General features: G+C 45.5%; 1 protein-coding gene across 4 annotated transcripts in view; it reads right to left on the bottom strand.

Moving 5' to 3' along the window:
* Nucleotides 1–15,893, bottom strand: part of PAN2 (poly(A) specific ribonuclease subunit PAN2) — an 81,176-nt gene extending 65,283 nt beyond the window's left edge. For 3 of the 4 annotated variants that reach the window (XM_073552225.1, XM_073552224.1, XM_073552222.1), the window contains exons 1-11: nt 15,777–15,860; nt 12,112–12,437; nt 11,661–11,830; nt 11,398–11,518; nt 10,579–10,656; nt 8,023–8,290; nt 7,168–7,510; nt 6,317–6,413; nt 5,291–5,401; nt 5,028–5,147; nt 4,493–4,621 (exon numbers count right to left, since the gene is read on the bottom strand). In XM_073552225.1, coding sequence (XP_073408326.1) covers nt 4,493–4,621; nt 5,028–5,147; nt 5,291–5,401; nt 6,317–6,413; nt 7,168–7,510; nt 8,023–8,290; nt 10,579–10,656; nt 11,398–11,518; nt 11,661–11,830; nt 12,112–12,393 — 1,719 coding nt within the window. In that variant the 5' untranslated portion in view covers nt 12,394–12,437; nt 15,777–15,860. The other variant, XM_073552223.1, reaches the window with a different exon arrangement.
* Between the last annotated feature and the right edge of the window lie 2,978 nt (nt 15,894–18,871).

Genomic DNA, 18,871 nt, shown 5'->3' with positions numbered 1-18,871 from the left:
TACTGGCTAAGCTCTGGCCATGTATCCAGCTTAGAGACCCAATACTTGAACGGGGAAGAGCCGTCTGGGAGTACACTAATAGGGCACGACAAGTAGTCTGTCACCATCTGACGGAAACGTTGCCTCCTGCTGACTGGAGCCGTCTGTGATGGTGTAGCCGTTTGTGGCGGTCCCACAAAACTTTTCCACATTTGGGCCATACTGGCCTTGCCTTGTCCTGCGGCACTGCCTCTGCTACCTCTTTGTGCAGAGCTTCCTCCACTGCCTCTACCCACATGGCTGCTTTGAAAAGCACTACCAGCAACACTTGTTGGGGGAATAGAGAACATGATGGCCTGCACAAGTGTTTCATGGTACTCCTGCATTTTTCGCTCCCGGTTCAACTGTGGTATGAGGCTTTGTAAGTTGTCCTGGTAGCGAGGATCTAGGAGGGTGTACACCCAATAATCAGCCGTGTGGAGAATGTTGGCGATGCGGCGGTCATTTAACAATCACTGCAGCATGAAATCAACCATGTGCTGCAGACTGCCAACTGGACTGGAAACGCTGTCCCCAGCTTGAGGCAGCATCTCTGCCTGCTCAGCATCACCCCACCCTCGCTGTACACACTGACTACTAGAGCCTTGTGTACCTCCCTCCTCTGGAGAGATGTGTTCCTCCTCCTCCATTGACTCCTCGTCATCCTCCTCACTAAGTGTCCCCTGCCTGGGCCTTTGTGTGGAAGCACATTGCGCAGACTTGCCAGAAGCAGATGGCATTTCTGACTGCTCATCCTCGACCTCTTCAAAAACCTCCTCACTTAGTGCTTGTAAGGTTTTTTGAAGCAGACAGATGAGGGGGGACAGTCATGCTGTTAGTGCATCATCTGCACTGGCCATCCGCGTGGAGTCATCGAAGGCACGCAAAACTTGGCAGATATCCCTCATAGTGGCCCACTCAGTGGTGGTAAAGTGTGTCTGGCGCACAGTGCGACTTGTTTGCGCCTGATGCAGCTGGTACTCCATTACTGCTGCCTGCTGCTCACACAACCGCTCCAACATATGCAACGTTGAATTCCACCTGGTGGGGAGGTCACATGATGCGATGTTCTGGCAGGCGGAATCGGCGTTGCAGAGATGCAATGCGCGATCTTGCCATGCTGGAACGCCGCAAGTGAGCACTCTAGGCGAACCTTGTGCAGCAGTGCATCAAGATCCGGATAGTCCCTCAGAAAGCTCGGCACGACCAAATTGAGCACGTGTGCCAGACATGGTATGTGAGCGAGGTTGCCTAGGCCCAGAGCTGCCACTAGATTTCGGCCATTGTCACTCACTACCAAACCTGGCTGGAGATTCGCTGGCACAAACCACACATCGCTCTCCTGCTTGATGGCATTCCAGAGCTCCTGTGCTGTGTGGCTCCGATTCCCCAAAGAAATTAATTTAAGGACGGCCTGTTGACGTTAGGCCAGATATGAGCACAGGTGTGGCCAAACAGGCTCACGCAGTGCTGATTCCGAGGAACTAGAGTAGGAGGAGGACTCAATATGTACAGACTGCATTCCTGCAATCCTTGGAGTTGGCAGAATACGTACAGAGCCACTCTCCAGATCTGTACCCGGCTCCACAACATTGACCCAATGGGCAGTGAGGGAAAGGTATCGTCCTGTCCATGGCTACTGGTCCATGCATCGGTGGTCAGGTGGACCTTGCTACTGACGGCATTTAGTAGCGCATTTTTAATTTTTCCCTCCACATGCTTTTGCAGGGCAGGGACAGCTTGCCTGCTGAAATAAAAGCGGCTGGGCACATTGTATTGTGGAACTGCCAATGACAGAGTTCCGGAAGGTGTCAGTCTCCACCAGCCTGAATGACAGCATCTCAAGGGCCAGTAGTTTGGCAATGCCGGCATTCAGAGCCAGTGCTCGGGGATGGTTTGCCGAGTATGGCCGCTTTTTCTCCCATGCCTGTGCTACCGATTGCTGGCGAGTGGCCTGGGAGTGTGCTGATGACTGCGAACGTGGTTCAGTGGGTGGAATTTCACTGGGTCTCTGGACAACAGTGGCAGTGGTTCTTCCATGGCGTTCCAGTGAGGAAGCCGAACCAGCTGTGTGTGAGCTGGAGGAAGAGGCCCCAACACGAGCTGAAGAGGTGGTAGGTGCTGCTGAAAGTTGGCCTACATCTTCAGTGTGTCTGTGTAACTCCACCTCGTGCTTGGTACGCACATGTTTCCACATATTTGTGGTATTGAGGTTGGTCACATTTTTCCCTCGTTTCACTTTCTGATGACACAGCTTGCATTTGACAAAGCAAATGTCATCTGCAACTGTGTCAAAAAAAAAGACCACGCACTGCAAGTCCTGGGAGCGCCCGTTTTGTGTTTTGGAAGAGGATTGCTCCTCACGGGTGCCAAAGTGGAGGCTACAGGCAACCAAGTCTGCCCCCGCCCTCCTCTTTTGGCCGTTTGGGGAATCTCTTCCTCAGAGCTGCTCCCACCACCTTCCTGTGGCTGACGCCATGATGGGTCAAGGACCTCATCATCTCCACTCCCCGCTTCAAGCACCGGCTGGTCCTGGGTTGTCTCGCCAGCACTGTATGCACCAGAAATTGGCAACTGAGTCATCATCATCAGATGAGCACTGAGGTGTGCTGACAATAGGCACTGGCCCACCCACCTCTTCAGATTCAGAGGGACAAAGCAGTTGCGCATCACTGCATACTCCCTCTTCTTCACGCTCTAGAATGCTGCTTGGCTGGCCACCTCTTTCCAAGCCAACAGATTCTGAGAACAGAAGATTGAGATGGGTCCTGTCCAGGGCTCTCAGACTGCCCGGGCAATTTGGCAGGTGGTGAAGAGACAGATGGTTGCTCTTCAGTGCTCTGGCCTTGGGAGGATGCGGAAGTCATTCAAGTGGATGTGTTAGCTGCCATCCATCCGACAACGGCTTCAATTTGTTCGTCACGCAGCAGTGGGGTACGGCGAGGTCCTACAAAGCTGCGCATGAAGGACTGTTGCCTGGTAAAAGTGGGGGATGCCAGGTCACTGGTGGCCGCAGCAGACACCGAAACCCCACATCCTCTCCCTGCTGAAACTCCACGTCCACGTGCATTACTCCCTGCCTTCTTCATCTTGGTAGACTGATAAAGATAGGTAGAAGAGTAAAAAAAGGGGTGGCTTAGTGTTCTTATTCCTGAACACCTGCTAACCAGTATAAGAAACACTAATTTGGCTAAGAGTGTGTGTACTACACTCTAATATGATCTAATGTGGCCTACACAACTTTAAAGTGGAGTGTTTGGTGAACTTTATTTTTTTTTTTGGGGGGGGGGGGGGGGGGGGAGGAAAGGATGTGACCAAAGTTTGAAAGCTATAGTATCAAACTTTTTGGAGCGATTACAATGCAATTGATGAGGCTCCAAAAAAATAGGGCGATACTAGCCTGGCTGGCCCTGAAGGGCACAAGCCAACAAAAAGGCTCCTCTATCTAATCCTATATATAGTGTTTGCAACCAACCAATGACAATGAATGCGGTTGGAAGCACAATATAGGAGCAAAAATCTGGCTAAATTAGCTGCAAAAAGAGGACTATGTATGAGGCAGTGACGCACGCTGAGCGGACTACAGCTAGCGGTGGCTGTAGAACACACTGCAACGTGAGCTGCACTCACACACAGAGACCTATCAGACAGCCAAAAACAGTGCAGAGAAATGGGCTATAGCACTGAAAGGCTCCGCTGTCCACTCCTTTAGTGTTTGCAACCAACGTAAATGGATATGTATGGAAGCACACTATACAGGAGGAAAAAAAAAAAAAAAAAAAAAAAAAAAAAAAAGCAATAAAAGAAAAGTGTATGAGGCAGAGACACATGCTGGGCGGCCTACAAGCAGACGTGCCTGCAGGACACACTACACTGTGGGTCTGCACTCACAGCCCTTGCAGACAGCACTGCTAGGGAAAAGCAAGCTACAGTGGTGGTTTATGTAGCCTGGGTTAAGCACTATATGGTTTGTGGAATCGCTATTTTTAACTGTCCCTCACAGTCTTCAACAGCAGCCTGTCCCTAACTGAATTCACAGCAGAGTGACCAGAAATGGCGGCTGCAGCGCTTTTTATAGTGCATCATGACATCATTTCAGCAGCCAATCACGGCCATGCCAGTAGTTAACATGCCTAACAGGATGTGCCCACACTTCTGAGGATCCCCATTGACTGAATCAAATCGAGCGGGCTCCTAGCATTATGGGAACTTCCGATTCTGGTGTTCGATATGAAAAAAGTATCGGAACTAAGTATCGGAATTCCGATACAGCTAATATCGGCCGATACCCGATACTTGCGGTATCGGAATGCTCAACACTAGTGATCCATTGTGAACTATTAGGACACCCACTGTAAACTTTACCATAATGACTACCAGTTAAGAGGGGGGAATAAATAGATCTTCTGACTCTTACTTTCAAGGAAATTCAACAAAGAGGTAATTAAATGCATCTGCACAGTAACAGCCTTACTTGGCAAGGGTCTCCACGTGACAAATCCAACATGTGGAAAAGAAAGCCAAGCTCACAACTCAAGCAGAACTCCTTTTGACAGAGGTGGTTTTGGACAAGACATCTTACTGGTTCCAAGAGGTACATAACCTAAGTAGAAAGTTAGAAGTGAGAACAGATTTCCATCGAAAAAAAAACCCACACGCTGCCTGGGGTTGAAACATTGTAAAATACTATTAAGTTTCATATGGTGACAGATGCAGCTGTTTAAGTGATCTGGATAATATTGGTGTTCCTATAAGTTATGTGGCATGATTTGGAGAGAGCTGAAAGTATAAAAATTCCTGCACCAGTCACTAACTGAACGTGTGCCACTTGTCACACTAAAAAGGACACCTGAGGTTACCCAGATTTCCTGGCTTAAAGTGTGACAAGTATATATTATTAATATGTCAAGCCACAGTCTCTTGATGTCAGACAATTGTTCTTTATTCGCTCCACCATAATTTAGCTGGTCATTTACCACCACCCACACAGTACAGGCCTCCCTACTCACCTGGATCATGCTGTTGCAGTAGGCGTTGGGAATATGAGGTTCCAGGCCAGCAAATAAGGTTTTATTGTAGTGCTTAAAGTCAAAATCTTCTAAACCAAGCTTAGAATATTTTATGGTAACCTATGAGAGGCAAGAGAATTAGCTTCACACTTTTCATAAAGGGCAACTTATAGTGTTTTTTACCCTCCCCCTCAAAAAAAAATAAAAAACTTGTCTGTTTAATGAAATCAAGATGAAAAATATAGTAAAATAATCTACACAACCTTCCTATACTTCTTGAGCACCATATAGAGATGAGGTTCTTCCTCTCTTCCTATTGGAGATTCTGGAACTTGATTAAAGCTGTCAAAATCATTTTCCAACTGATATGGCACCTAAGAGGCAACATATGTAACATTACAGACCTTTACACACTGTCACAGAAATGTTAAATACTGAACAACAAGCAACATTTCAAGTAGTTCTCAGACACTCAGCCAGAGCACTTCTTTAAACAGCCTCAATTACAGTGGAAATTTAGCCTTCTAAGACTCACCAGCTCTTGCTCCCTGCCCCTACACCCAATCACAATCACTGGGTCAAATTTGGGGAGGGGGTGAAGTGCTTACTGGATACACAGCGCTTGTTCAGTGTTGGGAAAACATCATGAAGGCAGAGCCTAATATACTCACTCTGGCTGCTCTGAGGAGTCCAGCTACGTCAGTTTGTTTCCCACTCATGTCGGGCAGAGCCAGAGACTTACTATTGAACCTGTGTGTGCACAGGCCACATACAAGAGCTGTGCAATTTGGAGCAGTGCTTTGTGCAGAGTGGGGTTCTCAGGAGGCAGATTCCCACTTAGAAGTTATTTTCAGTCTTAGGCTGGGGTCACACTTGTGAGTGCAATGCAAGAAACTTGCATGAGTCTCTCGCCAGCTGCATAGAAAGACATGCAGCCACACACTCCGGTGCCGGGTATTGAGGCGTGAGTTTCTCACATTGCACTTGCAAGTGTGACCCCGGCCTTATATTAAAATTTCACAGCGATTTTTGTTTTGCCTATTTAAAGGCTGTGTACCCTTTAACAAGGCATTGACTCAGCTTTGGTGAACATTTTATCAAACCCCTAATGACTAGAGCAAGAGGAGGAAAGGGGTAGGGGGTCTGGGTGTGTCACAAAATAGAAGAAACATTTTTTTTTTTTTTTTTTAAAACCTACAGAAAGTGATAGAACTATGCAGTCTACAATGGTGAAGGGTCACTAAACTCACCAAAAATGTCCCCATCATGACAAGTCTTAAAATACAGACCTGATTTCTGAGCCTTGTCCTAGGATTGGGAGAGTAGCCAATAAACCCAACTTGTTTCATGGTGCGGAGTATGTCTTGATCTACAGGAGGAGCATGACTGAAGCAAGAGAATCTTGTGAGTACAGACTAAGGAGATAATGCACTATAGTCTGTGTTGTATGTTACAACATGAACAACGCATAAAGGATCTCATTTTCAGCCTGCAAACATTAAAGGGAACCTGTCAGCTGTTTTGAGTGCTATAAGCAGCGGCTACTGCCTCTCAGGGATTATCTACAGCATTCTATAATACTGTGGATTACCCCCAGATCCGACCTGCAAGATAAGAAAAATAAGTTCAACTCACCCGGGCGGGGGGGGGGGGGAGCAAAGTACTGCAGTGTGCAGGGAAAGGTCAGAGGCCCAGCGCCTGTGCACTGCAGTACTTTGTTCTGTCCTCAGAGGGCAGAGAAGTACGCCTGTGCAGAAGTCAAATGCCAGTAGCGAGGAAACAAGCAGATGGTAGTTGCCGGACCTGTACCTACAACACCCATCGGACCAGACCACCACCCTGGGTGAGTACAAGTTATTTCTTATCTTGCAAATCAGACTGGGGGCTTATCTACAGCATTACAGAATGCTGTATACAAGCCCTGAAAGGCAGAGGCCACATCTTACAGCAGCCAAAACAGGTGACAGGTTCCTTTTAACAAGTTGTCCAACAACTAAACCTTAGCATACACAATTGTTTGAAAATTAAAAAAAAGTAAACATTCTAACAAGAACTGTGAAATATACAACCACTGTGTAGATAAAAAACAGTTTTTGGTGGCTGTTAAGACTACATAAAAAAAAAAAATAAATAAAAGTACCGAGGAGCTGGTGTGGAGTTTGTAGATGGCCAGTCAGAGAGCAAGGCTTCATTTGTTATCGGCACAGGGATAAGAGAAAGCGGCATGAGATCCTGATTCCAGTCCAAATGTGGCAAATTGTCCACCAAGCAGGGCAATGCAAACTCCGAGTCACGAGAGTATGTGTTAAATGTTGCTTCTGGGGTGTCTGCCCATAGGTGCACACAGCCATCAGAGTCTCCAAATGCTAAAACTTGTTTGCTAGCAGACACATCAAAAGACATAATAAGCTGGCTCACAGTTCTGACGTGGAGTATGTCCACAGGATTAGCCAGACCAGTGGGTTCACAGAACTGGCACTGACCTGTAAGAGAGGTGGAAAGTGGTTACATAAAAATCACGATCAGGTATCTGTCAGTATCAGGATACTGATGTTACAATAAGTTCTTGATTCTAAAAGGGTTTAATATTAATTGGCAAGTTTGATTTCCATACCAGATAACCAACAAGGAAGAAAGGATCCACTTCCCAGAGACTAGAAACTTTACAACCTAGGAGAACCACACTTTAGGTTGTGTTTTGAGCTTTTTTTTTTTTGCAGGAAATATTTCAGTGTTCTTAGACACAATTGAAATTGTATTAATATAACGATAGCCTCCATCCACTGGTGGGATGAGGTTTTTCCACTCTACTGATGAAGTCTTTAAAAGAACCCACAACATCAAGGGAGCAAACTGCTTTAAAGACAGTACCTTTAGTGGGGGGGGGGGGGGGGGGGGGGGGGGGAGGGGGGGCAGGGTTACAAAGCAGTACCTTCTAAGAGAAAAAGGGGGGGGGGGGGGGGGGGGGGGAACACCCTCACAACATTGAGCTTACCGCGTTGAGAAATAATCGCCAGCCGGGTAGCGTATGTAGGTATGAAGCGCAGAAAGAGGGGATCAACATGAACCTGAAGAGGAGTAATAGCCCTCATCATACGCAAGTCATACACCTTCAGGAATCTGTCACAAGCGAGAACGTTCATGCGACTGGAGAATCCACATGTCACCACAAGATTTCCATGGACATCAAAGTCAGATAAACTACTAGAGTACGCATCAAACTCATGCTCGACGTTAAAAGTGCGTAGATCTCGTAAAGAAAGCTGTAGGGTAAACAAGTGGATTGTTAAAAATTAGATGAGGGTAATTGACAAAATGCTTACAGATGCATATTGCTAAAGAACTCACAAGTTGGCAGTTGTCAAGGTTTCAGAACAGCAGAAAATGCTACTCAGAGATGCAAGTTTCTCTATGCTTTCTGAAGCCCACATTTTAAAATAAGAGCTGCAAAGCAAGACTAAATGTTTACAAGAGACAGAATATGTCCACCGTTGTGGGGAATTTTAGAAGAAAAAAAAAAAATTCAGTAGTCTTATTAGCAAACATTAGTTTTTAGCCTTTGATCATGCATATCTAAGACAGCATTGCTCACTCAAAGCCCTTTCATATGTCCCGATATCTCCAGTCCAAGAAAGATCAGTGTCCATGTGCAATACTTGTGCTTCATCAGTATCACATGTACTGGCACCTGGGAATCAGCAGTACTGTTTGCGCTGTTCCCCAGCGCCAGGTGAAGACAACTAATACTCTCTCCCATGATCAGCACTAGCAGGGGAGAATGTTGAGATTTGTATTCAACTGATAACTGAGCAAGTGGCAGCTGATGGGAGTATTCATTAGGCCTGTTTCACACTTCCGTTTGTGTCCGCCAAACGGATCCGTTTCCGCTTTTTTGACGGAAACGGATGCAAACGGATCCGTTTTTAAAAAAAACGAATCTGTTTTTTGACGGATCCGCTATGGGACAAAAATGGATCCTGCAAAAAAATGGTGGATCCGTTTTTTTTTTTTACAGAAACCAATGGATTTTGACGGATTTGAAAAAACGGAAGTGTGAAACAGGCCTTAGCCTGCACTATAGACAAGTTTTAAAAAAAAAAAAAAAATAAATAAATCCACCACACGGAGCGGGTTTCCCTGTACGTTTGATAGCCAGGCAAAACTCACAGCTGGGGGCTGTAACCCTCGTTAACCAGCTTTGATGACAGCTGAGAATCGAGGGGTCCTCATGCCATATTTTTAACATCTTACCAATATCAGGCGTAATAGTACGTCGGTATCCCTCCCGGAGCCCACATCAAAGGCGGTGAGCCCACATCTTTTCCAGGACGTTATCTGTTTTGAACAGCTGACATGTGCTTGCCGCGGGAGGAATCGATCCACCCACAGCCATTAACTAGTTAATGCTGCCATCAAGTGACAGCAGCTTTTAAATGGCGCTTCTGGCCAATAGGCCGGAAATGTGTTCACCGCTTAGCGATGACTTGCGTCACCGATGCATCGGCATGACAACCCAAGGCCTTTATTGTAGTCAGTGCTGATTTGCTATGAGCACCACCAAGTGGCCGGTGCTCATAGCAAGTCTAATATTGCTACATAGAGGCAATCTGCTCACTGCCTCTATGTAGCAGAGCCGAAAGTTGTGCCAGCTTCTAGTCTCTTGAAGCATGGGGAGGAAAAGAAAAAAAAAAAAATATAAACACAACACACTGTATTGCTGTGTTCAGAGAAAAGAAAATTTAATAGGCCCTCACTTTGAGAGCATGAAAAAAGTGGAAAAACATGGTCTTGGAAAATTGCGCTTTTTTATTTCTTTAAGCAAAGTTTGGTATTTTATTTTCACCACTTAGGCATGTTTGGTGTCTATGAACTTGTACTGACCAGGAGAATCATAATGGCAGATCAGTTAGCATTTAGTGAACCTAGCAAGATAAACAAGTGGGTTTGCACTTCGGCAATTTCACTGCCTTCTATCCACAAAAGTATGAAACCCCTTGATGAAGGCTACATAGCCGAAACGTACTTCGGGTCGGGTACTCCTAGGCGGACTTATACTTTTGACCAGTCTAAGAGGTAATATCAAGCAATGAACTCATTTGGTGTGACTATGTTATTTATCCTCACTGGTGGCAGGTTCCACCATTTGTGTGTGTTACAATAGTCTTTTAGCATGCATACTTGGACTGGCTACTATACATTATCTTGGGATAATAAATATATTTATTAAGGGTTTGATACTATGAATTATATCTCTTATGCATTACCTATGGTGTACCCTTGGGTTTTTTCCCACTCATGTGCTAATTATGGTCAGAATTGACTTCTTTACCACCTTTTTCCTACATTCCTGTTATACTTCAATAAAATTATTTCTGTAATTTGTAAAAATTGTTGTATGGGATTTTTTTTGTGTGTTTTTTTCTTGTATATTAAAAGTATGAAAGTCTGTAAGATGCCAAATCTGGCACATACACCAGGCAGAATATTTTACAACATGGAGTAGTTTAGAACTAATCGATACAGTTACACATTATAGCAATATAGACGATACCTTTCCAGATGCATGTCCACAGAAAAAGTAGCGGTTTGATTGTCGCATCACTGTAATACCAGGAACTTCCACTGTATACTGAGGTGTAAACAAGTAATCAAAATTTAGTAACAATTAACCCCCCCCCCCACAAACCTTTCCTCATACATTTATCACATTATCCAGTGAATATAGTAGGAGAACCCATTTAAAGGTATTAATATGGCTTGTAATTAGACATTCTGCAGCCTAAAGATCTGGGGCCGATTCATTAAGACTGATATTCATGCCCGTCTTGATAAGGCGATGTGCCGAGTCAGAAGCTACTGATCCATGAAAAGACAGGCATCATCACGATTCAGGAGCATCAGAAAAGTGGTGTGCACTTTGACACAAATCCTACATCACATACCATGAATTTAACGGTAGTCACCATGCCTCAGTATTGCCCACTTTGTCAGAGCTGGGCGAAAATTGTGAGAGAAAGCCAAGTGGTAAAATTTTTGAGCAGACTTGGATTGCAGAAAACTTCAGTCTTGTCAAAGCTTTTTACGCCATAATACTGATGTGGAACTGCTACTGCTCAATTTAAGAACCCAAGTTTAATTCCTGTAGGACCCTCTTATGCAGCCTTTTCCCTAGTAGGGATCAGGGCCTAAACCAGAGAAGCCAACTACATTACCATCTTACATGGAGCTCCCCCTCAATGTTTCCATGTCCACCAGTCATGACTACTAAAGTTGTCACAAATATAGCTTACTGAAAAGCTGCACATAAGCAATCGAGTGAAGCACCTTTGTCTTCACATGAAAGGTAATTTATGTAAAAGAAACCCATTACCTTTTGTATTTCCTGCACAGTGTTCAGATCCATCTGAATGACATGGTTCTGCATACCTCCCATGAGTAGAGTGTTGTCATTTGTGAGTAAGAGACTGTGGTTATCTATACTCTCCTCCATTCTAGAAGCCAGAATGAGGATCAATATATTAATACTGTAAGCAAGTACTGAAGTATGGCAGTAAATAGCTGAAGAACCAGTTATAAGTCTCAATGAAAATGTTGGTATAACTATCCTGTTAAATGAAATAGCCAAGAACTCACAGGTAATCAAAGATGGTAAGTCCACCTCGCGTCATGCATTTCAAGTTGTTTTTTGAGAGGAAAAGAACCCCAGTGTCCACACTTTGGATCTGTCGGATATCATTGCAACCATGAACCTGAAAAGATGAATACCTCTCGAGGGCTGGACTGAAGAAGGATGTGGCATGACCCTAAACAAAGAGGGCAAAAATTAATACACATTTGATTATAACTACAACAACCTGCCCAATTTAGCCCTGTGCCTTTATACCTAGTAGTGTGTGTCAAGCAATACTTCATGGTGAAGGATGTAGTCACCAAGTTGTAGATGTGGCAAGCAAATACATCTGCTCTTTGCCTTTACAAAATTGGTTGTTTGATATTGAGAATTTTCTCCTTAGTAATGTGATTTAGTAGACATTTTAGGTTTCCCCCCACCCCTACAATATAACATTTTAATTATATTACTTACTCCATGGTTTCCAACCCAGAGCATCTCCTCACGAACGTCAAAGTGGACAGCTGACACAGGCACGCCAACCTCTGAAACAGTTGTGTGCAGCTCAGAGTACATTCCTTCCATGATCCGCACAGTCTCTGGGACAGGGATCCCTTCCAGACCAACACGCTCATGGTTTAGCTCTACAGGCTGCAGAAGACCAGGGTTCAGGTGGGGATCAAGAACTGGATCCAAGGGAGCATGCAAGGTAGGCGAGTACTCTGCCAAAGCTGGGTCTAGCCCTTCAAAATTCATGACGACTGGAAAATAGGGATTATGTAAAACAGGAGGTGGTAAAACTGGAAGAAAAAAAAAAAAAAAAAAGTCAACAACCATTAAAGAAGCCTCTTTTCACTTTCTAATGTTACCTAAAAGGTATTTAAGCTGCTAAAACAGACATGACAGGAGTGAAGGCAGGCTGAAGTACAACACACATTTTCAGAAGCAGCACCAAGTGCCAAAGGGAGAAGACACCAGAAGTAAAAGGATGCCTTGTCTTACAGGAAAAAAAAATAAATAAGTACCCTTTAGTTATGCCATATTCAATACTTCTCAGAATAATAAGCACCCCAACTGGATGTGGGGGGGGGGGGGGGGGGTGTCACTGCTAAGCTAATCTTATTTAAATGTCCCCAGCTGTGTACTGTGCAATGGCCGAGTCTGACCGTGCAGGAACATGGTCTGATCATACCACAGCTCCTGGGCAGGGAAGAAAAGAAAAGAGTATACAGACAGGACAGCTGGGGATCTCAGCTGATTCTTTTTTGGGAGGTAAAACATTTCCCTGTTTTTAAAACAATGTTTTATTTCAAAGAAAGAATCAGCTGTGATTTCATGCTGTCATATGTATACTTTTTTGCTTCCTCCCCTGACCAGGAGCTGTGGTATGATCAGACCATGTCCCTGTATGGGAAGACACAGCCATTACACAGCAGTAGCACAATTATAAGATTCTCAGCACAGGAACATTTTATTTTTAAACTAATTTTGGAACTTATCTTTAAAGCAAGCCTGGACTTAAATGACAGGTCACTGAACCTTCAGTGTCCTGCCTCTTTTTTTTTAAACAGCACTTGAGGAGTTAAAATAGTAGGCTAAGAAATTTTTTTTTTTTTTTTTTTTTTTTAAAGTTACCTACAGCAAAATACTTTCGTTTTCCTGGAGCCATCCCCCCCAACAAAATGGCGCTGGCACAGTAGCATTCAGCTAAGCGATGCTCTTAATCTGTGTAAGCCCAGCCCACTGGTATGCACCACTTGTCAATAGATGCTACTGCACAGCCAATGTCATTTTTTGCTGTACTTTTTTTTGGGGGGGGGGGGGGTGGGTAAAGACCACAATGTTAAGGCTGTGTTCACACACAGCATTTAGTGGTTTTCACTATAAAACCGCTAAAAATAAGCTTCCTAGTCATTTCTATGCATTGTGCACATTGATGCGTTTTTTTACTGCGAAAGAAACTGCATCGCGGTAAAAAACGCAGCATGTTCATTAATTTTGTGGATTTTTCCACGTGTTTTGAAACCGCTGCGGAAAAACCGCATCAAAAAACCGTGGGAAAAAAAAGTGCGGTTTCTGGGAAGGGTGGCAGGTTTTTGAGCAGAAGTTTTCTGCTACATGTGCACTTAGCCTAACTGCGCAAATGCAGTATTTAAAATAGGAGGCAGATCACGAAGGGTGTGTGCAGACGCTGTGGAATCCGCTGTGGATTCATCCGCGTGGATTTAGCAAAAACCGCAGGTCAAAAGACCTGCGGTTTAACCATCTCCACAATGGTGAAGATAGGATTCCGCAGAAAGAATTGCCATGGCAATTCTTTCTGCAGTTTCAAAACCATAGGAAAACCGCGTGGATAAATCCGCACCGTCTACACAGCGGTTTTTGGATACCATTCATTTGAATGGTACTGTACACCACAGCCAAAACTGCTGCAGAACCGCAGCGTGTGCACAGAGCCTAAAGATTTAGTGACCTGTCATTTAAGCCCATACAGATGAAGCAGAGCACGAGAATGTCATTAACAAAACTGAAAATAAAGATTAAACCACAAGACGGAGTTCATCAACCAAGGTATCATTTTAATCAGTATAATGGCACCTTCCTGACACTGTCTGTAGGTTACTGTGCACAATCCTGCTGACAGGTTTGTTTTATATCCAAGAACTACTGATTAAGGGAACAACCCTTTAGGGAAAAGAAAAAAAAAAAAAAAAAAAAAAAACCCCACACATTTGAACATAGATTAAGACTAGTGATGAGCATTCATGCTCAGGTGCTGAGTGTCATTATGCTCAAATAATGTCAGGCTGTGTGCACACGCTGCGGATTTTGCTGCGTTTCCGCAGCGGTTTTGGCCGCTGCGGACCCGCAGCAGTTTTTGCTGCGGTGTACAGTACCATGATTCCCTATGGGAATCAAAAACCGCAGTGCAGACGGTGCGGAATTTTCCGCGCGGATTATCTGCGGTTTTCAATCCGCAGAAAGAATTGACATGTCAATTCTTTCTGCGGATTCTCCTGCAGTTTGCCATCTCCTCCATTGAGGAGATGAAAAACCGCAGGGCAAAACCGCAGAGCAATCCGCAGGTCTTTTGACCTGCGGTTTCACCTGCGGATTTTACAAAATCCGCGCGGATGAATCCGCAGCGTGTGCACACAGCCTTAGAGTGATCGCATCTGTATGTCTCACGGCCCATTTGTTAGGCAGTCCTCATGTGTTGCAGCTAACAGCCATGAGACATGCAGGTACTCAAATAGATTAGAGTGCGCTGAAGTCACTCGGTTAGGCCAGGTTCACACTGCGTTAACACAGCCCGTTCAACACATAACGCAGCCCGTCAACGCTAAAGCATATTGCGTTATGCTATAGCGTTAACGCAGCCCATCAACGCGATATGCTATACCGCTAGCACTGATGATTCATCAGCGCTAGCGGTGACGGTGCCTCAGACGCTGCAGCCCGCATCCCAGGCTCCGTCAGTGAATGACAGCACATCGCGAACGCGTGCTGCTTCACGGCATGCGCCACATAATAGGGGGGGGGGGGGGGGGGGGGGGCAATGGCAGCGTTAACGGACTGCATTGCACCGCGGTGTAAAGTAGTCCATCTAACAGACTGCTGAAACACAGTGTGACCCCAGCCTTAGCACATGAGCATGCTCGGGTAACACCTTATCTGAGCACGCTCGCTCATCACCGATTGCACAGTTGTACTCCAGCACAGGAGTATTTGTGTGTGGTGCTGTACAAGATGAACAATTTACAGAATGCACAGCTTTTATCTCTATCAATGAATTTGCAGCATGTGAACACTGGGCACCGACTGATGAGACGTGCACAGGCAGTCAACTAGAACAAAAAGCATAAATAATGACTGAAGGAGATCCCTGGTGCTGAGGTGGGGCCACACAGTGACACTGGAGACCAGTGTGCACACCCCAGCAGGCTGCAGCCTCCCCACGTGTAACACCAGCTCCAGCCCACACAGGACAGACCGCCGGCACCAGCAAACACCAGCCCTGCAGTGCCCAATGCAACAAACAGACACCAAGAACGGCCCGAGGCGTGCAGCCAACTGGCGCCCAGTCACACATAGCCGTCTGCGGCCACTGCTACATAGCGACACTGAGGAGCATATACATTGGACGGGGATGTACAGCAGCTGCTCCTCCGTCCATGGCCCCACGGCGCACACCGTGGGCTCCAAACGCCTGTGAGGAAACATTGTGCATCATTACCTGCTTCAGGACACCATCTTTTGTATGCGGCCACCGGCGCCACAGCCTATCCCCGCCTACAAGCTTGGCTGGACTGGCAGTACAGCGCGCCAATCAGAGCAGACAGCTCAAACAGCTGAACCAATAGAATCTCTAAAAGAGCTTGGAGGCCAGAAAATGCTTGTTGACGGAAACAAGCGGCGAGAGCGAGTTGAGGCTGCTGGACGGAAAGAGAAGGGAGTCAAACTTATTGCAGCCAGGAGAGTTCGCGTATGTAGGTCCCTGCATATGATCTAATATAGTGCCTGTAATATTTATTATTACAAGGTGTGAATTTCATTGTTATTTCACTGTCAAATGTGTTTTACCAAAGTCTGGATTACACACAGCGAATGTGTATATTACCACAAGTAATGGGAGGTTGTTGTGACGGTGCGTCATATCTTCAGTGCGCGTCATCTCCTGCGGTAGACTCCGGAACCGACGCGCGGCACGGTTCTGTACATTTTTGTTCTGGCATAGTCATAGCTGGGATTCATCGCGGTTTAACTCTCTCGCGCCGTGCCAATTTCCATCTTTCCGTTTTTTCCTTCCCTACTTAAAAGCGTCATACGTTTTTTTCTATTTTTCCGTCCCCATAGCAGTGTGAGGGCTTGTTTGTGGTGGGACGACTCCTATTTTTTAACCCCTTCACCCCCAAGGGTGGTTTGCACGTTAATGACCGGGCCAATTTTTACAATTCTGACCACTGTACCTTTATGAGGTCATAACTCTGGAACGCTTCCATGGATCCCGGTGATTCTGACATTGTTTTCTCGTGACATATTGTACTTCATGTTAGTGGTAAAATTTCATTCAAATAACTTGCGTTTATTTGTGAAAAAAATGGAAATTTGGCAAAAATGTTGAAAATTTCGCAATTTTCCAACTTTGAATTTTTATGCCCTTAGATCACAGAGATATGGCACCCAAAAAACTTTATAACTAACATTTCCCACATGTTTACTTTACATCAGCACAATTTTGGAACCAAAATTTTTTTTTGTTAGGAAGTTATAAGGGTTAAAAGTTGACCAGCGATCTCATTTTTACAACACCATTTTATTTTTAGGACCACATCACATTTGAAGCCATTTTGAGGGGTCTATATGATAGAAAATACCCAAAAGTGACACCATTCTAAAAACTGCACCCCTTAAGGTGCTCAAAACCACATTCAAGAAGTTTATTAACCCTTTAGGTGCGTCACAGGAATTTTTTTGAATATTTAAAAAAAAATGAACATCTAACTTTTTTTCACAAAAAAAAAACTTCAGGTTCAATTTTTTTATTTTACCAAGGGTAACAGGAGAAATTGGACTGCAAAAGTTATTGTGCAATTTGTCCTGAGTACGCTGATACCTGATTTGTGGGGGGGAATGACTGTTTCGGCGCATGGCAGAGCTCAGAATGGAAGGAGCGCCGTTTGACTTTTTCAATGCAAAATTGGCTGGTATTCAGATCGGACGCCATGTCACGTTTGGAGAGTCCCTGATGTACCTAAACCGTGGAAACCCCCTACAAGTGACCCCATTTTGGAAACTAGACCCCCCAAGGAACTTATCTAGATATGTGGTGAGAACTTTGAACCCACAAGGGCTTTACAGAAGTTTATAACGTACAGCGGTACAATTAAAAAATCATATTTTTTCCACAAAAATGATCTTTTCACCCCAATTTTTATTTTCCCAAGGGTAACAGGACCCTAAAAGTTATTGTGCAATTTGTCCTGAGTATGCTAATACCCCACATGTGGGGGTAAACCACTATTTGGGCGCATGGCAGAGCTCGGAAGGGAAGCAGCGCCATTTGACGTTTTTGGCTGGAATTGAGATCGGACATCATGTCGCGATTGGAAAACCCCTGATGTACCAAAACAGTGGAAACCTCCCACAAATGACACCATTTTGGAAACTAGACCCCCTAAGGAACTTATCTAGATGTGTGGTGAGAACTTTGAACCCCCAAGGGCTTCACAGAAGTTTATAACATAAAGCCGTACAATTAAATAATCATATTTTTTCCACAAAAATGATCTTTTCACCCTCAATTCTTATTTTTCCAAGGGTAACAGCACCCTAAAAGTTATTTTGCAATTTGTCCTGAGTACGCTGATACCCCACATGTGGGGGTAAACCACTATTTGGGCGCATGGCAGAGCTCGGAAGGGAAGCAGCGCCATTTGACGTTTTTGGCTGGAATTGAGATCGAACACCATGTCGCGATTGGAAAACCCCTGATGTACCTAAACAGTGGAAACCCCCCACAAATGACACCATTTTGGAAACTAGACCCCATTCACCATTTTTTTATTTTCCCAAGGGTAACAGGAGAAATTGGACCCCAAAAGTTGTTGTCCAATTTGTCCTGAGTATGCTGATACCCCATATGTGGGAGAAAACTACTGTATGGGCACACGTCGGGGATCGGAAGGGAAGTAGTGACTAGTGTTGAGCATTCCGATACCGCAAGTATCGGGTATCGGCCGATACTTGCTGTATCGGAATTCCGATACCGACTTCCGATATTTTTTCAATATCGGAATTCGGCATCGGAATCGGAAGTTCAAAGTTGATTGACGGCCTGACGTCATCATGATGCGCGGTGTGTGCGCATCATGATGCGCCGTCATTTCGGGCCTTCCGGGGGTCTCTGCCGGCCTGCCGGGGGGCTGTGTGGACTGCCCGGGGTCGGTACCGGCCTGCCGGGGGGCTGTGCCGGCCTGCCGGTGGTCTGTGCACCCTGTGGGGGTCTGTACCGGCCTGCCAGGGGGCTGTGCCGGCCTGCCGGTGGTCTGTGCACCCTGTGGGGGTCTGTACCGGCCTGCCGGGGGGCTGTGCCGGCCTGCCGGTGGTCTGTGCACCCTGTGGGGGTCTGTACCGGCCTGCCGGGGGGCTGTGCCGGCCTGCCGGGGGGCTGTGCTGATGTCCGGGGGTCTGTGCAAGCATCGTCCGATGGGACTACAAGTCCCATCTGGCG

This window comes from Dendrobates tinctorius, unplaced genomic scaffold, assembly GCF_039654945.1.
Source record: "Dendrobates tinctorius isolate UK_male_01 unplaced genomic scaffold, ASM3965494v1 ptg000187l, whole genome shotgun sequence".
In the NCBI taxonomy this organism is placed as follows: Eukaryota; Metazoa; Chordata; class Amphibia; order Anura; family Dendrobatidae; genus Dendrobates; species Dendrobates tinctorius.
Note: the sequence above shows the minus strand (reverse complement) of the source record. Positions and strands in the feature narration are given on the sequence as shown.